Below are 24,753 nucleotides of genomic sequence, written 5' to 3'. Positions count from 1 at the left end.
CTAGTCCTTTTTAACACAGTTCTTTGAGCACCTTGTTAATTGTCACCCTTTATTCTCACGATAGCACAGGCAACTCTCTGCAGGGTGCCCCTCTGAGAGGGGAAGCCGACTGGAGACAAACACGTTCAAGGGACGAAGGCTGCTCCTACGCAGGGAATGAGCAGCCGTTGACCGAAAGGAACCCTGAGATCCCTTTCATTCCCCGACTGCTTCTAGACACATGCAGATATATTTCCCCTATTACTTAGCAGCAAAGCCGCTTAACTTATTGGAAAACAAATTCAGTACAAAATAAAAAGAGACAAAATGCACATTGAATAACTTTGTCAGAGTTCCCTAACTCCCGCATTCAGTCAGCTAGCAATTCCCCAGGTCAAATCTGTCTCTTTGCATCCCCGAGAAGTCCATCCTATCTATTCCCTTGTTCCATCACCCCCCAGGGCTTCTTTTAATTCGCTTCCTTGGATTTGAAGGCTCAAGAAAACTAGCAGTATCGGTGCCAACAGAGGAGAAAAATGCAGCTCAGAGAGGAGGGAGAAAAAAACCCTCCCTTTTACACTTTAGAGCCCTGTGATCTACTTCATCATGTGACACTGCTGGTGCCAAAGCAATGCTTGGGAGGAGTAAGTGATTTTGTCAGCCCGGTTGCATCCTCCACAACTCACCCACTCTCTCCCTGTGCACCATTATCCTCGTAGTGATATACTGAAAAGCACTGACAATTTACCTGATTTTGCACAAACAGCTCTTAGGTTAGGTCATTCTGATAGATGAGGGTACGGTCACTAAGAAGGTGTGTGGGAACAGCCTACAGGACTTGACCTTCCTTCAGGCAATTATCTGAGGGCTTTAGACGCTAGCTGCATGGGGAAGACCTACCAGTCCCTTAATGCTATCCTCTCCTGTTTGCTCTAGGTATCAGACTTCACAAAGAGAAGAGCTTCCTCGCACTGCAAAACCTGCCTGACTAAGGGCACAGGTTCACCTCATGACAGGAGACAATGTGCATGTGTTCACGGAGCTGGAAACATGGGATCTTTTCAATGGCCAGAGCAGGACCGGTGGGATCTATCTCCACCAGAACTTCACAGAGGACCACTTACAAAAAGTCCTCCTGGGTTATTTTCCTCTTGGAAAGCATGGGTGAAAGGACGGTAGAAAGCTACAAGGCACACAGTAAGATAATAATAATTGTTCTATCTATTGATCTTCATTTTCTTGTGATACCTTTGCCTTCCTCCTCCAGACACTAGAATGATTCTTTTGAAGAGCAGTTAAGTTTCCACTTCTTTGGGCATCCTCTCCAAATCCATATAATTTTCTCTGAATGGTCTGACTTCATAACCAATTTACTTTAAGCAGAAGGTTGGACTAGCTTAGCTCACCTCACCTCCTAAGGTTCCTGCCAACCTGAATTTTCCTATGAACCCCTCCTGCATTATCAACAAGTATTCTTGCCTCATTCTCTTCATGATCACTTCATACCTTTGCACCAAGCAGAGAGCCACCTGTCCTTAGCAATTCTGACATTACGCCTATCAGGCCTTCCCCAGGCATAGGAACCTGATGCAGTCTCGTATTTGTTCAATACCTCTATAATCTGCTATCTGTTCTCTCATGGTGGAAGACCACTGTTTCTCATTGGGCCCATGTTCATGGGAGACCTAGGCTCATTTAATGATAAACCTATATCAACAGCAGCATTTCTTACACAAAATTAATTCTTGTTGCGCTTTTCAAATGATTAGCAATAAGTTAGCACTCAATAGGTTCTTGCCAGTAACATATTTTAGGAATTTTTAAAACAGAAAAGAGAGAAGATAAGAAGGTAAGGCAAGCAAGAAACACGCTTCATAGACTATACAAAAACTTTTAAAAATAAATAAATATTTTCATTTGGAAAAAATGTTTCATATATAAATATTTCAATGATGAAAATTATATTAAAATACTCCCTTAGCAAAGACAGAAACTCTGCTCTCTGTCAGGCACAGAACTTTTCAAGGAGTGAAGATGAAAATCCATGTTTTCTGCTGAACTTGATCTCTTCATATATCCTTTCTATTATTTCCTGGTATCTCCCAGCTGGGCCAAAAATTCAGCAAACAACAGTGCCACTATGTACTGAACCTCACGACGGCAGTTCTCCAGTGCTCCCATCTGACATATGATCAGAAAATCTCATGCGTGGGTAGCTTTATTTTTTTTATATGCAGACATTACAATTTACTGAAGTAGCTAGCTGCTATGTCTGATGACCCAACTAGTTTTTTGGCTACGCTCCAGAGCAAAGAAAATACAAAATTGAGGGCTGGAAGTTGGTAGCTACCTTCTGACTAATCTTTCCTCTTCAACTGCCAGTTCCACCCACCTCTTCATCTTTTAGGGAAGCTTATCTGAAGAAGCTGAGAAACTGAAAGAGGCCTTACTATTTTCACTAAATATTTGGATGTTTAATAAAATGGTTACCTAACTTGTTCAGCATACTGCTGTGCGATTGGACATTTCAAAATTAAAATGCATTGAATAGTCTATAGGATTATAGTCTCATTCAAATGAAAGCACTGCAAGACCAACTGCCGTCTAACGTTGGAGAGATCTTATCAATGACCCAGCAGCGAGTACGTGTGTTCCCAAAAAGATAAACTGAAAATAAATCACGAGAAATGTGGATGCCTCTGGCAGAATCAAAGGCAGAAGTCCTTCTAGGAACCAGAGGGGTGCTGACAGTATAACATTAAGACAATGCAAATGTGAGTCACATTCATTTTTAATGCCAACCCTTCACTTTGAGATGCACATACTGCTCACAGGTAAGAATTTGGGCTACCTGTAAAATTCACACAACCTCTAAATACTCTCACCTGAGCTGTAGTTAACTTAAATGAAACATTCTGCAAGTGTATTCAGATTTTAATATGGAGATTTTAATATTTATCTTGCATAAATGGCTAAGTGGCCAAGAATGGTGTGGCTAAGAATAGGTCTATCAGATTCTTACACTGCAAGAAAAGCGCCACAGATTTTTAGAAATGCTACCATGAAATTTAGGACTAGAGCTTCAATATACTTTTTTTCCAAACCTAAGACCTTAACTAGCTGGTATGTACAGACAGAAACAATCAACACAACTATAATTTTATAACAAAAGTGTTAAACAAAGAGAATTAAATGAAAATGAAACTTGAAATAGATTGGGAACCCTGTGCTTAAAAATATGAGAAAGATGTAAGAATAAACCAGCGAAAAAGCATTCTTCCTGGGAGTTGTGAGACTGAGAGGTGCAGCAGCAGGAAAACAGGACAGAAAAGTAGTCTGTTGGTTTCTTAGAATATACATTTAACTTACGTGGCTCATAACAAAGGATGTGTTTAGGTCTCCTTGGAAGAAGCCTTTAAAATATTTATTCGGGTTTAAGTGTTCAATAAATAAGTACTTACTGTTGCATTTTTCCTTCAACAATTAAAAGAATATACCATTTCCACCAGATACGCACACAAGGTTTAGACGCACAAGCAAGTTACTGCTGATTTATGAGTTACCACCCATTGGCACACCTGCAGCAATCTACTACTTCAGTGCTCTTTCAAACCCGGTAAAATACAAGGTAAGTCGAGTTTGCTACATCCAAATTTAAAGAAATTCAGAATCAGCTTGTATTTGTGGCAAGTTACAAACATGCACACGGGCAGTTACCGTACTGACACACAGCAATTTGTTGGCGTGTCTGTGTTCACGTAACAGTAGATAAGACTAATACTATACGAAGAGAGAAAGAGTTTTGCATTGGGGTTCCTGCTGGCCACCTGATTTTGCACGTTCAGCACGTGCTACTTAACCTTAATAGCAAGTATAGTTTATTAATTTCAACCAGGAAAATAAAAAAGGAATTAAAATACAAAAGCAGGTTGAACTGAGATCTAGAATATGGAAATGTGACAGATATGAGAAGTTTGGTGAAGATGACTATGTAAAAGTTTACGACCGTAGTTCTTAAACTCAATGTGCATAAAAAGTTCAGAAGGTACCAGCAGTGTTGAGGGTGTAGATTAAGATCAGTTCAGAGCCCACTAAGAATTCGGCTAATCTACATGTTCCTCTCAGTGGATAAGAAAAAAAAAAAAACCACCACAACATCTTGGAACACTTTATTCCCACATTTTGCTCTGAATTTGAGATCTTTCCATTGCCCCCTCCCCAGGAAGCACAGGAGGCTGGGATATAGTCCAGCTGCTGTCAATCAGACTGAAGAGCTGGCTCCAATTGCGATAGATTCAAGCATGTGCCTCTGCCTTTCTTGTCTAAGCTAGAAGAAGTCTGCATCGAGCCAGCTCTCCTACTACCAACGGCGTTCATATCAGTCAAGTAAACTCTTTACTTGCTCCTGAACAAAAATAAACTGTTTGATGGTATAACTGCATCTACACTAGGGTTCTGCCAGGACAGCAGTTAGATGCGATTTTATTTTTAGTTTTCCTAGCCTACATAAGTATGTGAGCAAGACTTTTAAATATAGACCTAGCCTTCATATTTTTCTTCATTAGAGCTGTAGCAGACTGCCTAAAATGTAAACCACATTACAGAAATTAAGTGCAGAATATGAGCTACAGGAACAGCATATACTTACTACTTTTATCAGGTATAAATTTGCTGTCTTATTATTATTGTAATACACATAATACAAAAGAGAAAAAGCAGAATTATCTAAATCACATCCACTCAGTGCCTCATAAAAGACTAAAATCATATCACAGCCAGTATAAATGAATGTCAAAGCTACTGTGTGTTTTAAAAGATCAAATTTTGTAATTTACCCAACTGCCAATGACAAACGTGAAACGGGAATTGGGGAGAAGTATCAGGGGATAAATGTTTTGCACAGGTAATAAGGCCAGCAGAATTTTGTCATTCTTACAAACTTTAGATTTTAATTTTGATGGATCACTGACTGTTAATAATTTTAAAAATTTTGCCATTCGGGGGGTTATTTTTTAACAGTGCCACAAGGTCATTTTCTCCCCATCCAATGGCAACTTCTACATCCTAATATTAAAACAATAACTACCCAGAAAAGGGCATTTCCCAGGGAGTAATGACTGGCTGGGAGGAGTTGATGGCCCGAGGCACTGCTGAGGGCCATTAACCCTGGCCGGTTATTAATCGCCAGGAAATGCCCTGCACCAAGGTTGTTATTGCTATTTTAAGCACAGATGGGGGGGGGGGGAGATGGACATCTTAGTGTACAGATTTTTTTAACGCATGATGCCACTTCCTTTGTTGCAGTTTATGGAGGACGTTTCTAGAAAGAATGAACGCTCTGCCTGATACCCAGCCGAATTTCACAGATCATTTTGCAGCACTCTATTGTGCACACAGTAACTTACCAAACTGAGAAAACAGTTGGGGATTTTAAGAGCTTTTCTTTCCCCTCTAAATAATAGTCTGCATAGAAAAATAAAAGGAAATTCAAACCGTAAAAAGATGAACAAAAATATGCAACTCTTCACGTCACTGTCAGCAGAATTACATTCTAGAAATATCTTTTTAATCACACCGTCTTTATGTTTAGTGCATTTCCTTTGTCGATACTCCTGCTTAATGACCACTCACATATCTTCAAAAAAGAAATTTTTAGCAGCAACAGCCAAAGCTCATACTGCACCAGCTTCAGCTGATGCTAGCCATTAAGGAGTTTGTCTTTTCCAATAATCAAGCAGATTGGGTCATTTTCTAGGAGACGGTTGGTGAAGTATTTCAGAAACCGCTTTAATTTTCTCCTAGTTCTTACCCTAAGGCTAAAGTTTTAAAGATGGGCTCATAGTCCTCACAAAACTGTGAAAATTGTTCTTTTCTTGCAGGGATCAATAACTCACTCTCCAAATCAAAAGGATATTCTTAGCGTATGTACAAATAGTCCTCTGCCTTACCGAACTACTTACTATTTGTCAAACCTTAGCTGTGAAAGTAAAACAAACAAAATAAGTCATGGCTTTATAACACGCATAGGAAGAAAGTACAGTTCTGCACTAAACTAGTTTGACAGGTTTCTCAATAAAGCTGTAGCTTCCAAGAGCAAAACATAAAAGATCTTCTCACATTTCTCCTCAAGGTCCCAATTTGTCACCACAAACATGTACATTTGAATCATAGATTGATTGTAAAAATCTCACTGAATTTACCATGTGGTTCTATTTTCAGTTACAAATTGCGGTTTCCAGCAAAAGATATGTGCTTTCTTAAAGCAAAATTCCCTCAAATCGATGGCCAGAGTGGGTGTTTCCACCTCTTTGCCAGATTAAGAACCATATTGTTAAAAAATTAATAACAAGAAAATTACCAAAATTAATATTGCAAGCAGGTGGAACCAATCGGCATGACATGCATTGCATGATCATTTAAACACGCATGAACAGACATTGTCTCTGGGCAAAATTTTTAGCAGGCTTTCTTGTGTTTCTATCCGTAGGATCATCTGTGGTGACCCTCTGGAAATGCAGCTTTTCAAATCTTAGTAAATTGAAGACAGCACTTGAATTACAAAACCCTTAGCACATAATTTCAAACTAGTACAAAATATATCTTCATCTCAGCTTGAGTCCAAGTAATGTAGTTACATGCTAATCAGGTTGTCAAGATGTAACACAGGCACAATGGTCCAAAGGTTGTGGCAGGACTGGGAGGCAGGAGAGGGTTTCTGATCCTGGGTACAAATCTAACAGCTCTTCTTTGCGCATCGCCTATGTAAACCCGTAGGAATGCATCATGTAGCTCAGTACCCCTTCTCCCACACACGCCAGCAGCAGCTCTCTAGGGCAAGCTTTCGGTAATATTTCCCAAGAAAACTCGCCCAGCGTTTAAGAAATCTGTGGCACAGGAATTTCCTGAGCCAGAGGTGATGCACTCCATAGCCTTCTCCAAACAATCTTCCCAGCCGGTTCTTTCTCAACCCTTATGTACCTCTGGCACTGGCAATGCCCTGTGAGAATGAGGTCCACAGCATCAGCGGCACATAGTGAAGTGTCTCCTACTGTTCATTTGCACCTATCACCCGTCTGGTTCCATTCCAACTGCATCCTTGCTGAGATAGAAATATCCGAACCGCACAGTAGATTCAAAATGTGAAAAAAAAAAAAAAAAAAAGAATCAATACACTGGCATAATGATGGTTTTTGCTTTGTTCTCCCTTCCTTTCCTAGAAATTCTGTGTTTGATATGCTTTATTTCAATGCTATTCAACATTAAGCTGAGATTTTCACAGTGCTCTCCACTGTAAACCTAGCATAGTTAACTTAGAATCAGTCACTGTATATATAAATTTAGTACTGTTTTATCCCATGTGCATACTACATTTATCTTCATTTAATTTTATCTGGCAGTTCATTGGCCAGTCACTCAGTAATGCAAGATCCTTCACAACCCTTTATAGCCAGCTCTCATCTTTATCTCCCTACAATGTTTACTATTACCAGCAAAGTTTACGTTCTTGAAATTCTCTCCCTTTTCCAGATTGTTAATAAGCATTTTAAATAGCACAGAACACAGCACAGATCCCTAGGGAATTTTACTGGAGCTCTCTATCCACTGTGAAAATTGAGTATTTATTCTTTAACCTTGTTTCCTATGTTTAACTAGTTACTTATTCATGTGGGTTTCTTCCCTCTAATCCTATGGAAACTTAATTTCTTCCAAATCCCTCAGTGAGGGACCCTACCAAATGCTTTTGGAAACCCAAGCACACCTTACCAGCTGAGTGTCTCTTGATGTCCTCAAGGAACTTTTTTTAAGGCATGGCATACTACAAAAGGGGTTTCTTTAGTCTTTTTTTTTTCTTTTTACTAATCTTATTTTTTTAGAAGAGCTTTTACCAATTTGCATACAAGGATAGAAGATTTAAGATCTGTAGTTCCCCTGATCTCTCCCAGAAAAGAGGTGTTACATTAACCACGTGCCAGTTCTGCTACTTTTCAAGCCTCAAGCAGATCTGCTATAGCCAACACTACTAACAAAAAGTGCTGGTGATAGATGAGAATTTTCCTGTATTTTCTCATTTTTTTAAGTAACACCTAAGCCTCAAGAAGTTAAAACTTACAGCACCGTATTTTGTAGCTTAGTCCCGTCTCAATTAATATTTAGGTCATATGAGGCTTGAGCATTTTTTATGCCTTGTGGAAAAGCCTTTCCCAGAAAACTTCCTTCCTTATAACAAAATGTGATCTCCAAGACCAAATACATCAACGTTTCTGTTACTAGCTTTTCTTTTTGTTCACTTACTTTTGCAAATGGAAACTGCTGTGCCTACAGAAATAGATGGGCACGTCTGGTGTAAAATCCATTCTGTAAATCAGAGTCTTTGTTGAATTCCTCCTTAGACTGCATGGAGGAAAATGCATCCTGCTAGCTCACAAAGAGCTGAACCAGTGTCAGCAGCAATAAGGACACCCTCAGGACTGGGGAGAGCGGAAGCTCCCCTGGAATAGGTGGACGTATGTCGTCAATGTGTCTGCTCTTCTTTCATGTCAGCTCTCTTCTCTGTCTTTTCTAGGAAGCATATTTCTGTACTGTTTTTCATCCTCCCTTTTCCTTGTGGTGAAGGATGAAGAGAAAAAGGGAAGGCGGTCATACCTTCCATGCTCCAAGGCCTCTTCCCTCCTACCCACCGCAGTAATCACTGGAAATTGAGGAGTCCTGGCCATGCTTGCACTCCAAAGTAGCTAGTGCCAAGTGGTTTAGTTCCCGGGCAAGGTAATCAGTGTAAGTGTCTTATCCCAACCTTGTCCTCCCTCTCTAGCTAGGATTTCCTCTGGTGTTAAGGGACTAAACCTACTGCCAGTTTTCTGTAGTGAAAGGGATCTTTTCCATATGGTGAATTTAACAACTGCTGTGTGGGTTTTTTCACCTCCCACTAAGCATCCATGACGGCTGGCTTTGGGAAGTTTAAGCTGCAGCAATAACAACTTCTGGAGTTTTTTTAATGTGATTTGTGGATCTGAAATTCAAATAAGGGAACCCAGGTAGCTGTTCTGCACTGCTGGGCACTTCCATGATATGAAGCGTGCAAGCTTCTAGGCAGCCCAGTTTGTGGTTCCCTCCCCTTGTGGTCTACCCTTTTTAGTTCCTCTGGAAAAGCATATGGGCTTCCAGCAAGGGTGCTCCGATAGGCCTGAGAATGCCTGGCATGTACCCTCCCCATTCATGCCCACAATACATTGGTTGCTGTTGGTACCAAGTGAGGTCCACACGGGAACAGCCCTTCCTGGTTGTTTAGAAATCTTTTATTCCAAGTTTGTAGGTGGTGTGACTTTTCAAGATGCCTGTGACTTACCATGTGGACGCACACCTCAGTAAGTATTTGGAGTACAATATCACCTCTTTGTGGTGGAAAGGCAAAGCTACCTACACTAGCCCTAGGAAGAGCAGGTGTTTATGCAGAGCAGCTGGCCGACAATTTGATCTTCACTTCTGAACACGACTCCTGCAAAGACGAAGATGAAGGTTCTGCCTTTCACCTCACCTAATAACCTGTATTACACATGCTATTCCAAATTCCCAAGTATTTCAAATTTGAAACCCAAATGGTAAAACACTATTACTTTTTATAACACAAATCAAGTCAGTGACTGGTATCTCAAAATGTAAATACTATGTACTCTACACAACATCCCACAGACCTCTGAACACCCATCAAAAGTAAAAGCTATAATAATGTCTGCGGAAATACACAAATTATTCCTAATACATCTAGTGAGAAAGCCAACTTTGACCTTCTCACAGTAAAGCTGTGAAGTCGATGATTCCACCATATCTTAATTTTTTTTTCCACCTAATGTCCCTTAATTTTAAGTCTCAAAGGAGATCTACAGTAATTTTAGATATTCTGGTTAATTGCTCTCAGTAACCAGATTACAAGGTCTATTATTAGTGCAGACTTAGAGAGTGAAAAGGTTTATATAAATATACAAATGTTGTTCACAGTCTGTAGATGAAACCTGCTATTAAAACCAGAGCTGGTCACACATAAGCTTGATATGTAGGACCCCACTTCAGGGATCACTTCAGCAAACTAATCAAACCCCTCCATGTAAACTATTCCATATCTCTATGGTAGAAAAAAACCCTGCATCACATAAAAAACTAATTACAACATTCTAGGAGATTTAAAAACATAAAAGACCAAAAAACAATGCTACAAAGAAGTTGGTTATCAGTATGGGATCCAGCGATCTGTTCTCACACGCTCTCTAGCACGGCTACTCCTGACAGGTGCTCCTGGGACATTCTGAACAAAATGTTGAACAAAAATACATCTTTAACAGCCTCATCCTTGAAAAGCTGCTCTTTGCTGAGTAACTGTCAGGGAGACTGTCAGCAACATTCTGCAAGCAGCAGAACAAACATTAAGACGACAAGAGTTTTCAGCTTGGTTTGGGGGTCCAAAAGTACTTAATGTTTCTAGCAGAAGAGGTTTCTCAATTCAACACGTCACGACACTGATATCTGAATCACAGAATCAGTGTCACAGCTGACAATCTGGTATTCTATGTGCGTTCCTTAGAGTCATACAGCAGCCCAAACTCATTTGTGTTTTTAGGAGACCAAAAAGTTACTTTTAAGACTTCAGTATACTAATATAGCAATACTGAAAACTACTCAATTTTGCATCGTCTTCCAAGATCCCAGTATATTCCTTGCAGTATAGATTTCTCAGACAGTTAATTGTTTTTGATGGGCTTCTGTTAGCCCTGTAGGGAATGACATTTCCCCTGCAATCTATTTTGTTTCATTAAGTGCACTTTCAAAGCCCTTTATCTCTGCTGTGACCTCCTGCACATGCTCAGACCAAAACTAATTTGCATATTGAGGTTTTTCATGAATTTGCTTGCTTTTTTATCATCTACAGGGCACCAATTATAGCTTTGGGAAGGTGGAGAAAGACTACGTAGCAACTGTGTCCATCACCTTCTTACTGAACCCTCAGTTCACATTTTTCTGTAGAGAAGTGTTTTACCACTTTCAAAGCTTGCTCTTGTCTAGCTTGGTCTACCCAGTACAGATTCTAAGGAGCTTTCAGGGTAATATGAAACCTTAAAATATTTGGCGAGATCCTAGGTAGTGTAAATATATAGACATGCTTATGAGACTGGAAGAACAAACATCAGTGTAAGCAGGTGACTTACCAACTCAAATGAGAAGGCTGCACTATGGTAAGCAAAAGGTTTTGATAAGAAACAGCAACAGTTTGTATGCTTTTTCTGATGAAATAAATGCTACCACCAATATATCCCATTCCCTCGCAATCACCAAAAATGATTCTCATGATAGCCAGCTTCACTGTGCACACAGCTCCTTGTTGTATTGGCACACAAAGACATACTGCCACACAAAGACGTACTGCCACTAGCAGTATTCACAGTTCCCAGCACAGATAATGGCTATATTGTAGCTAATGTCAAATATCTGGATATGAAATTTCAGCAGTAAGTTCTCTTGCAAGGTTTTATAATTTTTGTTTCAACTCTCCCAGCCACTTTCTACTGATTAAAGTTTGTAGACTTTTCCTAAAGTAAAAGTGAATTTTTTTTTTGTCTGTACAGTTTTCATTCCTGATCATATAAAATCATAGAATCATTTAGGTTGGAAAAGACCTTTAAGATCATGAAGTCCAACCATCAACCTAACATTGTCAAGTCCACCACAATACCATGTCCCTAAACACCACATCTACACTTCTTTTAAACATCTCCAAGGATGGTGACTCAACCACTTCCCTGGGCAGCCTGTTCCAATACTTAACAACATTTTCAGTGAAGAAATTTTTCCTAATATCCAATCTAAACCTCCCCTGGTGCAACTTGAGGTCATTTCCTCTTGTCCTATCATTTGTTACTTGTGAGAAGGGACTGACACCCACCACGCTATAACCGCCTTTCAGGTGTTTGCAGAGAGTGATAAGGTCTCCCCTCAGCCTCCTTTACTCCAGGCTAAACAACCCCAGTTCCCTCTGCTGCTCCTCATAAGGGTTGCTCTCCAGACCCCTCACCTGCTTCATTGCTCTTCTTTGGACATGCTCCAGCACCACAATGTCTGTCTTGCAGTGAGGGGCTCAAAACTGAACACAGTACTCGAGATGCAGCCTCACCAGTGGCAGGGAGACAATCACTTCCCTAGTCCTGCTGGCCACACTGTTTCTGATACAAGCCAGGATACTATTGGCCTTCTTGGCCACTTGGGCACACTGCCGGCTCATATTCAGCTGTCTGTCAACCAACACCCCCAGGTCCTTTTCTGCCAGGCAGCTTTCCAGCCACTCTTCCCTCAGCCTGTAGCGCTGCATGGGGTTGTTGTAACCCAAATGCAGAACCCGGCACTTGGCCTTGTTAAACCTCATACCGCTGGCCACGGCCCATCAGCCCAGGCTGTCCAAATCCCTCCGTAGAGCCTTCCTACCCTCAAGCAGATCAACACTCCAACCCAACTTGGTGTCATCTGCACACTTACTAAATAGAACTTATTAAATAGAACTAGCCCCAATACTAAGCCCTAAGAAACACCATGCTGATTGGGCCTGATCACCTGGTTGTCCTGTACGCGCCAAGTGATGGCACTCAGGATGATCTATCTGCTCCGTAGCCTTCTCTGGCACCGAGGTCAGACTGACAGGCCTGTAGCTCCTCAGATCCGCCTTCCAGCCCTTCCTGTAGATGGGCATCACATTTGCTATCTTCCAGTCAACTGGGACATGCCCGGTTAGCCAGGACTATTGATAAATGATGGAAAGTGACTTAGTGAGCACTTCCTCCAGCTGCCTCAGTATCCTCGAGTGGATCCCATCTGGTGCCATAGACTTAGGGGTGATAACATGAAGTGAGTTCTACTTGGCAAAATTAATATTTCTTAAGTAAACTACTTTCTTGAATATACCATAAAACACCATTTTTTCAGCCACATTTTGGATGGAAAGTACACCAATGCACCATAGAATCAGGTATCTCCTTGGTAAAAAAACTATGAAAGTAGGACAGGTTGAGAGAGTTGGGACTGCTCAGCCTAGAGAAGAGAAGGCTCCAGTGAGACCTTATAGCAACTTTCCAGTATCTGAAGGGTGCCTACAAGAAAGCTGGGGAGGGTCTTTTTACAAGCACATGTAGTGACAGGATGAGGGGGAATGGCTTCAAACCGGAAGAGGGTAGATTTAGATTAGATGTTAGGAAGAAATTTTTCAGTATGAGGGTGGTGAGACACTGGAACAGGTTGCCCAGGGAAGTTGTGGAGGCCCCACCCCTGGAAGTGTTCAAGGCCAGGCTGGAACCTGGTCTAGTGGAATGTGTCCCTGCCCGTGCAGGGGTTGGAACTAGATGATCTTCAATGTCCCTTCCAACCTAAACCATTCTGTAATTCTATGATTAGTGTTAGTTCTTTTGCCCCACTATCTAAAGCACTTCAAATATTACATGTCCAAATAACGGTCTAATCTTTTTAACGTGAACTTCATGCATTTTCCATCTGTGGTGGGTTGACCCCAGTCAGCAGCTAAGACCCCACTCAGCCAGTCGTTCACTCCCCACCTCCAAATCTCCCCTCTGCCATTTCAAACCAGTCTAAGCAGGCCTTTAAAAGGGAGATTTTTCCTATTTCTCATTATGATGTTGAGATAATGTTTCTACCACACAGGAACAGCATTTTATTGGTCTTGGTCCAAAATGTCCCTCTACAGCAGGGAGTAAAGAGAACTGACTACCAGACCATGATTATGGTTTCAGTAGTCATTTGTCTCAAACAAGTCGTAATTAAATTTCAGTCTTAAAATTCTGATTATTGATATTTTTCTTTCACTTTTTTCTTGAGCTTTAGATTAATATAGCACTTTACAAACAATCTTTTTTTGGAGAGTGCAGATGCCAAATTTGCCAATACGGTGTCAGCTTCATACTAATTCAGAAGGGATATTTTAATACTACATTTTAGACTATGAAATATCACAATTGTCCCATCTTTTCTCACTGTTAAGTTCTTAGTCTCTACTACTAAAGATCCATCTTCTCCAGATTAATAATTACATAGAATGATAAATCCTGTGGTATCAGATCTATGTGTGCTCTAAGACACAAAAATATAAATACTTAACAGATTCTCATAAAAAAACCTCTTAGTTAACCATGTAAGGAAGATGTTTGGATATCACAAAGAGAGGCCAATATAAATAAGTAAAACTACAGTATCTGGGAAAGTAAAAAGAAGATGACCAATACAAACAGACCAATTTTCTTCTCACTTTCACAGCTCTCTGATTGAAAGGTTGTTTTCTTGTTATATAGGAAAGCAGTGGACACAGTGTTTTTAGAACTGCGCCCTTTGAAAATTTAACAATAAACAACGCTGAATAGTGCCATATATTTTAAACAGTTTCAGCCAAGTTGCTGAAGTAATACCTTACTGAGATGACTGAAGTACCAGAAGAAAAACAATTCCATTTTTAACTGAAAATCATTTTAACAGAGAAGCACCTGATTTAAACAAAAAAAAAAAATCATCTTGGGCCTGTACTGTGCATACCATCTAATTTCTTTTTGTGCGTGCATGTTTTCTGAAAAAATAGTAATAGTGATATTAAATTAACTCAAGAAAAAAAATCCCAAATTGAAACAGCAAAGCTTCTGATGATACTTCACAAGCAAACATACAAGATACTTTCTCTTTCTGCTTTCTCCTCTGCTTGGACCCTTACAAATATTTCATTCACTGCTGGTGGCACTGAAGCAAGTTTCTGATGGTGGCAGCTTTTGCCCTAGTCCACCCTTAGCCCACTTGAAGTGGATTCAGGGTCGAAAGGAGAAGTAATAGAAGAGAAGACTGAGAGACTGCCAGACAGAGATAATTGCAAGCTACAAGCAAGAACCGGGAGTCAGAAGGGCCAAAGAATGAGGCCACCCACTACAGGGGTGAAGACAGCACAAGGAAGATGCTAGTTCCTGATCTATAAAGGCAACATGTCACAATTACATGACATTATCCACTCAGTTGTGCCTGGTGGCCCTCTTTTGCACAACCCCTTGCAAAATTTAGTTTAAATCCTAGGCTTTGTTGGGGGAATTCAGCTGCTCTTTTTGCATTTTGGTTTTCTTCTTCCTAATGGCATGAGATAGGATGCTGTTGTAGGATCACCTTCTAGGGAAGTAGCTATTTTGCTTATATCCTTTTCATCTGTAAGATAAATCTTGCCTTAAATTACTTGTATCACATAGCAAAAACAATTATGTATACATTTTTATTTGTTTTTAATATTTACCGTAGCAAGGTAAGTTTTTTTACTGTAATCACTTGTGTCCTCATCTCTGTTTGGCTTTCATCTGAGCAGAAAATGTCATTCTTTGCTTGTTAATTAAGTTCACCCGAACAGTTCTCAGAAACTGGTTTTGGTTTTAATAAACCCCCCCCAAACCCATCAAGCTTTAAAAGGCTTTCTGGAGAAGGCAACAAGATTTGGGGGGAAAAATATTCTGCAAGTTCTAATTATACAGAATATTTCAAAACAAGCACCAAGAGATTTCTACTCAGTAAACACAACCCCATTTTCAGTTAGCAACAAATTTACCATTATAATTATGACAGTTCTTAGATGAGTTCACAGGCACATTTTAAAAATCCTTGTGAGCAAAGCCAAGGTCCACTGCTGGGTGCTGCTTCCCCCATGCCCACGCAGGCGTTACCAACCTCAAAGATGCCACAGCAGCAGCCACAGCCAACGTGCGGGAGCTGAATTCATATTCTCAAAGTAATAACTCACATAGTGAGGGATGATCAGAAGATGCTCACCCTGGGAACTATGGAAGAGTGAGACTTCATCCCACACAAGAGGCTAGGTCTCAGACAATTCAAGTTTTCCTTTTGAAATTGTTGCTAGTGCTTTTCCTCACAGAAGAGAACGGTTTGGTCTCAAGCACAAAAAGCTGCCAAAGATTTCTGGTGAAGACTGCAATAGGAAACCATTCCCACAGCAGAAATGGCCAACTGTCTGCCTGCATGCAATATGCAGGACCTTGTCAAAGGATGTTAAGATCAGAATCAGAGAATTAGAGTATTATCTTTCAGTTCACGCTTTCACTAATATGAAGCCCAGTCACAGTAAATGAAGCGATATGAACCTCAGCAAAGAAACAGACAGTCCATCCATAGTGAAGTAGGTTATTAAACATGCAGTACTTAACTTTTATTATCAATACTATGGGTTTGAACTTCTTTGTACTTGCCGATGTGCACATTTAAACTCCAGGAATAAGAAAAAAAGTCAAAAGATTGTCCTCATGCAAGAATATATTCAGCAACATTCACTTATTTTGTTCATAGCTGAACCACGGAGGTAATAACTTCAAGACAGAAGATATGTAGGCTCTGGGATTTCTAGCTCTACCCATTCGAGATAATGATTGAGGTGAATTTTACTTTCCACCTCGTTGTTCTTATTCACTAGAACAGTAGCTGAAAATCATTTATGCTAGCTAGCTGGCATCATTGCTCCCAACTTTGATTATTACCTTCTAGCCAGATATTCCCCATAGCCAAGAAGGCTTTAACAAAACTCTATCCTTGCAATTAACTTAAGTCAGTGTTGGTTTTTTTCTCCTAAAGCAGCCATTTGCTTATAAACATATTAGAAGTATCTTTCACATTTAGATTAAGAATGAAAAGAACAAAGATTAGTTTTATAATCAAATTCAATTCACAATGATAATTATTATTATAAGCTACGTCTTTAAATATGACCTTAAATACAAAATTATTCGCAGCAGAACTGACAAGCATCCACGCTGGGATCAACTCTTTCCCTTGATATTATCGATTTGAATGTAAACTTCAGCCTAACTAAAAAATCACGACAGTTGTCTGTTTGTGTAACAGTCATTTCACAGAATTTTCTGTCATAAAGATTATTTGGGTGGGTTTTTCTGTTTTGTAATAACATACTCGTATGTCAATAAAGCAATTCGCATTCTATTTAATATTAAATAGATGAGTTTTCACAGATCTATAAACCGAAGATTCTGAATAAGTATGTTGCATCTTTATGACGGAGTGGTACTTACATGGTTTGGAAAGTCAGCCTTCAGCTCAGCAATACTTTTACACCAATACGCTGCTGTTTTCTCGCTGATCAGTTCAATGTTTAGAAAAGAGCCTTGGCCTGGGCCGTACATAGGACCTGAAGTAATTCCACGCACAATCCTCGGAGAAACATTGGTCACAATATCCTGCAAAAGAGTGAAACCATTCAGATTGGTTTTGCAAAGTGAAGCATACATATATCATGTACATATATCACATATATCTACTCTTACTATGAGTAAAAACTACAGTGATAGGGCAGTTCTCGAAACCAGCAAATTCTTAATTAGATTCTCTACATCAGAGGAGAAAAACCTTTGCTGTAGGTTTGAAATGGTATGTCAACTATCAAGGAAACGCCAAGATGGGGCACCGATAAACTGCCATCCAAAACATCATTTAAATAATGCTTTTGTGTTGGGTGGAGGCCACACAAGACTTGGTGTAAAAACCTGTGTAGGCCGCAGTCACGTAACAGCATACATGTGAACTGTCGTCCCCAAAGATGATCAAAGTCCATGTCCTACACTGACGGGTGAAGTGCAAAGAGGTGCTGCCCACCAGCCTCTCCGATGAAAAGTCAGGGTAACAGGTCCAGTCACCAGCAAAAGCATCAAAAGTATACCAGTGTACCAAACTTCACAAGTGAAATGATATGACTAAAAGAGACCAAAATCAAAAAATAAAACCAAAAATAGTGAAAATCAGGATCAATACTGTAAAGCACGACATTTCTGAAGGTCAACATGAGGTTAACAAACAATTTTGAAACATACAGTAAACACACAAAATGTTGACTTGTTTAGTAGTCTTAATTAAGCTGCAATGTCACCGTATCTATACTAACAAAGAAGTGTAAATTCTGACATTAGTTAAAACTAAAGAGAAACATAGATGGCAAAATGTTCCTTTTGCCAATTTCCAATTAAAAATAATTTTGAGTAAAGGTCATTTATTTACAAACGTATCAGAATTATTTGTTTAAGTACCCCTCCTCACCATCTTGTCATTTTTAGTGAGATAACATGAACCTCCATTAGTATATAGCAATTAAGGTCAATTTACATATTTTAATTAAGAACCATCCCATATAAAACAATTAGGGTAATAGGCATACTAACTGGATTTCATAACATTTGGACGTTTTTCCAACTAGATAGACAGGAAACCTTAATTAGCATTAATTAGCACTGATCTGCATATGTTTGATAAGGCATACCCTTGCCACAAAAGATTATTTATTCCTGAATCTGCCAAATGCTGCAGTTACAGAGGATAAAGGGACTTTTCTTCACATTGTATGTAAATTTGAGGTAATCATCTGCTTATATAAAGTTGAATTAATTATTATACAGTAAATATGCACTAATATTTTATAGTGATAGATAATTGTATGTCCATTTACATATGTAGAAATCATACAAAGTAATCTCCCCAGCTCATCTGTTTTCAGGCCTAATAAGTCTGGAACACGGACATCACAATAATCCCTAATTTTCCTACTATAGTATTTTCCCTTCATCACAAAAGCTTCACCTCCCTCTCAACAGTTAAGTTATATTTTCAGAAAAAAACAATTCAGAACATTTTCTGAATGTATGCAAACCAAAACCAAACAGCAAAGTACACTCCCCTCGCTCCCAAAACAAATTACAAAAATTGCAATTTATCCAGAAGCAGCGTTTACACCAGTTTGCTCCATATTATCCTTTCGTGCGTTTCTCTCCTTTTAAATTACCTGAGAGGAGCTTGTGCTTTGATTTTGTCCCAGAAAGCTATTCGTACACCCAGGCCAGTGCTATCGCATCATCCAGCATGAGAAAACATGGAAAGGCAATGACAAATGCTGGCAATCTGACCTTACTCCCGCAAGCCCAGGGTGCACGTGGTGCTTTTCCAACAGACAGGAGTTACTTTGACCGTGCTACAAGTGACTATGAGCTCCCTTTTCCCATGCTCCAAAGCAGTCAGAAGCCATTTAGCTATGGTAGTATGGCACAAAGCCTGAGCTAACTGCCCGCCTGTTCTTAGGAACTGTTATTTTTAGGGTCAGTGCAAATAACGGTAAGACGCACGTGGTATGATTTCCAGTTTGTATGTGTGTACCTGTACACACGTGTGTACATGCGTATGCCAGACATCACTTGGAGCCACCTACAGTACTGTTTGTTATCTTACTATGTGCGTGTTTTGTTGTTCTCCCAGTCTCTCTCATCTTACTACCGGTAAGAGTTCAAAGACTGAGATATTACAGCTTAGATTATACCTCTTGTGGGACACTCACAAAGCCTCAGTCTGCTTCCGTGCGAAAACACTCTGAAGTTTTTGTATCTGCTTTGAGTCTCCAGGCAATCTTTTCCCTCTTCTAAGAACAGAGACCCCTGTTTAGACCCTGTGACTGCTGCTGAATCCCCATGGCTTTGACTCACTCTTTCCCAGACTCAGTCATAGCCAACATCTGAGGGACAATTTATCTCTCCAGGATCCCATGAAGTTGTATCAGGTAATGCACAGACTTTGCAAACTGTCTCAAAAGCAGCCACTCTTCACTTTAATGTCCACAAGAGATACACAGAGACACTTGAAACAGTAAACACACATACATCTCTCTGCCTACGTTTCCCCACTTTTGAATTTTCCTTGGGATTTTGTGAGATCCCTTTTGGTGCTCAGGGACCTTCCCCTCCCATCTCCCACCAGCACACAGCTGCTCCTTCAAATGGTGGCTTCCACTGCCGCCTCCCTACTGCCTCTGCGTCACAGGACACCTCCGCTGTGTCCGTGCATCACTTTATCTTTCCTGACCAAGCTGCTTCTGCTTCCAGAAATCCTTCCCGGCTTTGATATCCAAACAGTACCACCTGGCTGCTTTGTCTTGATTCCTCCCGAGAGGGATGCGCTGTCCTTATTTAAGATCCCACTCCTCGTTTGCCTCTCCTAGCTCAGAGTAAGCTAGACGGAGAGAGTCTGTAACGACTGACACGCTGGCACCTCTCCTGTCTCTTGTTAGCACATGACAGTCCCAGACACAAGGAGACTCACAGTTCATGGAAACAAAATGGAATTTATAACTTATGGGATGATTCAAGGAATCTGTCTATGCACATACAGAATAAAATCACACAAGTGACAGAAACAAAAGTTGTCTCTTTGAGAGGAGTGTGAAATACCTACACAGAACTTGCCATCATCTTCCTCTTCAGTCTCCTGCCACATCTACGAAAGCTAAACAGGGAGAGAGTTAGGCAAAGGATCTATTGGTGGGGCTTAGCCAACTTCATGTCCTTCGGTCTTAGAAGTGAATTTTACATGGTATCACATGTTCTTTCACAAAAATGGACAATTCTTGTGGCTGGCCAATTGTTCCTGCTGTCTCCAAAACAGCAGGTAAGGTGAGAGCAGCTGGAATAGCCATAGTGCTCCAGCCCACGGGGTTTGTGGCAGACCATCTTCTGGTGTTTTAATCGAATACTGATTTTCCCCATTTGTTGGAATTGCCTGGCCAAATGCTGGCACTCATCATTCCTCTTCGGTTCTGAAACCCCAGCTTTTCCTTTTATCCCAGCTACGCACACAACCCTTTTATTGGTAGCAAAAATTGCTGGGTGCATAAAAAGCCAAACAGAGCTGGAGCAGGAAGCCTGACAGGAAGCATGTCAAGGTTTGAACCTAAAAAGTTTCTTCATTCTAAAAAAATCTGACAGCTATAAGAGAGATGACCTGACTGATGAGTTGGTCTGGTCCCTGCATGCAGTTGAAAGTAGAGGTCCATGTACAGGAATAGGAGAATGTCCCCAAACTCCAAAACGAATCTAGTATCTTAACTCCCCATGCGATGGAAGCAATAAACAGTCCTTGGGAAAAACAGCACAAAGCTTTCATGTACTCTGAAGACCAAGGACGGAAGACTTTTAATAAAGAGCAGCTAGAGGAGAACAAAGCTTGTAGCTGACCACACTAAAAGGAAAAGCTATGGAAAAAATGACTAAAAAAATCATTGGCAAAGGTAGACAGAATAGCCCATAGAAAATAAATTTGCTTTATGGGGAAATCTTGCAAATTAATGTAGACTTGGGGATTAGGGAAACTACATCCAGTACCAGACTACAGCAAAACAACTTGGTTTGGGGGACTTAATGGAAACAAAGAGAAACAGTGACAACAAATAGAATCAAGGGCCAACCGTGAATCATGAATATTTCAGTTACTGAGTTTCTTCCTTTGCCTCAAAAGCTGATTCTTTTCCCCAGGAGAGCACAGCAGGAACAATAATATCAATCCCTCAAATATATCTAGCTCAGGACATCACCTGAGAAAGTGGTGCTACACAGTTAAAATCATCAATATCCTGTTGCTTTTGGATTCCTCTTTTCTGCTTATGAACAATTCTGGTATTCTGGTAACTTGAGACTAAGTTAATTTGCATTACACGTTTACTTCTGTTCCTGTTGATTAATTAATTAACACACTAAAAATAAAAAGACCCAATGCATCGATCAGGCCCCATTTGCTCTAATAATCTCTGAACTCTGCAATCAGATCATTGAATTCTAAACTACTTAAGTCTAATGGGCTGGGAGGTTTGAGACAACATCTTAGAGATAAAGCCCAAACACTCAGCACTTTTTCGTCAGTTAAATTTAAATAAAGGTGCAGATCAATTAATCAGCCTGTGCCTTACTGTTCACTCTAAAAGTTGTTTTGCTTCACACCGTCCACATTCGCAGTTAATAATTGCCACAGATTTTTGTATTGTAAAAACACAAGCATGCTGTTTAAGTTGAGAGAGAGAGAGACCTTTATGTCCAGGCAGCAGGGACATTTGGAATTTTAAGGCACCCAAAGGGGTGTCCAGCACAGTGTTAGATCCTGCGCTAAGCACATTCATTGTGCGTTTCTCCTAAACTAATCATCAGAGAAATAATTCACATTGAGAATATTAACGTTGTCATCTGTAGGCGTGGAAGTTAATGACCCATAGAAATGAATCAAGCCATTCACCTCTCTCTCAGAGTTATTGTTTTAGGGGCATCAAGAAGACAGCTTTTCATTAACTGGGTTCACATCTTTATTTCACAATCATGACTCCTAGAAACTAAAAAAAAAAGTTTGGAGGAAAATGCTGTGTAAAGAGGTCAGTTGCAGGAATATATAAAAACAGTCTCCCGAAAGGTATACCACAGCCTCACGCCTATTCAATTAATGTAGCTATATTATGCAAATATAATAAAAAGAGCCAAAAGGATAAATGTATATGATTTTTCATATCAAAGCTCTGATGTGTTTCTATTGATTTGCAGAGCTTGAAGCATTCTTTCTTGCTCATTTTTCTCAAAATATTACAGCTAATGGCATTTTAATGAACACTTGAAATAATAAAGTTGCTTAAGAGAACACATAGGCACTTATATTTGGGATACGGAAAGAAAATTAATTAACTGTACCTTTAATTAATATATTAACCTGTTGTACAAGTATTCACTCGTAAAAGTACAGGTGTAAATATCTGCAGCACAACTAAGGTTTTGAAAAAGATTTTTGGATTTTAAAAATACATTTAATCCCACTATACCAAGAGTTAACGTGTTTTCTTCACTCTGAGAGGCTTCTATGAGACACAGAGAACTTGCCTTGCAGCATGGGACCCCAAAGTCAATGAAAGTCACTGCATACTTGAAATGAAGCTTTTCTTGTCTTTAACTTATGAAAGCAGATAGGAATTAGTGACCTTTGTCAGTTTCTTTTCATTAATATGAGAGAAAGATTTAACAGAATGAGCAGATTACTACTTTTTACAAAGTTAATTTATTTGACCTTTCTTTCTTCTAGGGAGGGAGGGCATTATACTTGCCAAGCGGAGTCTGCATCTGTACATTCCCGGGGTTACTACTTACTAAATGTCAATACAAACACCACAGCAGCCACACTGACCTCTTTGTGAAGAAGAGATCTAAATAAATACCTTATTAAGGTAATTTTAGTCAAGTATCTCAAAACAGCATACTTAAAGTTAGTAGACAGTAAACTGCAATGTAAGCCCAAATGTAAGTTTCTTCTATATTCAATATACCACCTTCTTTACTTGAACAATAAAGCACAGTAGCTGAAAAATGCACGTATTTAAGCAAATTATGATGTACTCCTATTCCCCAGATTTTCAAAGATATATTGAAATGGCTGTAAAGATTTCAAAATCCAGTATGTGTGAAATGTTTTTAGAGCTTGTTTTCTAAATGCTTTAATCAACCCCCCAACATCAAGATTCGGTTTTCCCTACAGTTTCTCCTAATTACAGTAGAACTTGATGTACACTTTCAACCTATGTAAAAATACGGAGGAGAAGGAGACGTCCCCCTTTTCTGCCTAATATCGCAGTTGTTAAAGCATTCTGGAAATCTGGCTCACTGCTGTTGCACACCCTCATAGATGCGAACAGCACCACAGAATTATGTCCTCGTAATTCCCTGCCAACTCTCACTCAAGGTCTTGTGATGATTTGCCTCTTCTGTGACTCAGCTGTCTAGCCAGACTGTGTCTAGTATCACCCCTTCTGGAGTTTTAACCATCCACAAAAGGCAAGTGAAACCTGAGGCAACAATACCACTTCACACATCACCATTCCTATACATCCTTTCCGAGTTGTTCCTCACCTTCTCTCCTCCGTCAGAGCCGAGACACGCGACAACTCTGTAGGGTTCCTCTTTTGAGGCCCAAAGCGCTGACTTGCTCTCCTGAATTTCCCCAAGCTCAGAAATTTTTCCAGCTGAGCTCGTCAGGCTCCTTTTAACACGAAGCTACATCCACAGCAAGGACGTCTACAATCAACACCATTCCATCAAGTAAAACCATGCAGATTAACGACTGATTTCCATGAAGACCTTCTAAGACCCTCTAGCGGATGCTAGAGTAGGATTTTTACAACAGGTAGCGAAACTTACTCGCTTATGGAGCAAGGCAAGTAAATTTGCTTACGATTTCTGCCCAAGGAGGTTTGATGTAGCCACTGGAACTTTCCAGTGCACACACCACTGTTACGTTGCACACAATGCCGCCTGTTGAATCCGTAACACTTGTATTTAGCATTTTAGCGAGGGAATAGGCCAGACTTTATTCTTCCCATATGAGCACAAAACCTCAGCAAACTCACTTCCTCACTCTTTCCTTCTCTTTCCCTTAGTGAATATGGGAGCATTTTTTAAAAACTGAAACCACCTTGACAGAAAAACTTATCTCAGAACATCCCACCATGCAGAAAATGCTCTAATCTCTCCACCGCCAGATATGAGAAATTTAGTACCATAAAGACACCTCAATTTTTCATTGCTTTTGTGAATGAAGACTAGACCTAGCCCTCTCTTTCCTCTTCTTTGCCTTCCTTCTCTTGAAGACTGAGACCATATAATGTTAAAATGATGTAAAATAATTATTTTTCATGTTCTCTCACCAAAATAAGAACTGAATGTAAAAATCTGTTATTTCTTCAGCTTTCCAGGATTGTTAACATTGGTGATTTAAAGCGTAAGTGTTCTGATGTCTCCACTAGTACAGAACAGATCTTGAAAAAGGTCCTTGCTGTTACTTATAAATTACACTTCTTCAGCTTTTACGTACAAAATCTAGTATTCTACAGAGGGGAAAAGGATACTTTAAAAAATA

At 39.9% G+C, this 24,753-nt stretch overlaps 1 protein-coding gene across 2 annotated transcripts in view; it reads right to left on the bottom strand.

The window, feature by feature from the left end:
• The window catches only part of DPYD (dihydropyrimidine dehydrogenase), a gene marked incomplete at its 5' end in the record, with an annotated part of 377,500 nt that overhangs the window by 130,581 nt on the left and 222,166 nt on the right, over nt 1-24,753 (bottom strand). For both annotated transcript variants that reach the window (XM_082483319.1, XM_082483320.1), the window contains one exon: nt 17,079-17,243. In XM_082483319.1, coding sequence (XP_082339445.1) covers nt 17,079-17,243 — 165 coding nt within the window. The remainder of the gene's footprint in view (nt 1-17,078; nt 17,244-24,753) is intronic.

Source organism: Vanellus vanellus, assembly GCF_965231255.1.
Source record: "Vanellus vanellus genome assembly, chromosome: 5".
Taxonomy (NCBI): domain Eukaryota; kingdom Metazoa; phylum Chordata; class Aves; order Charadriiformes; family Charadriidae; genus Vanellus; species Vanellus vanellus.
The sequence above is the reverse complement of the archived record's forward strand: the minus strand, read 5'-3'. Positions and strand labels throughout refer to the sequence as shown.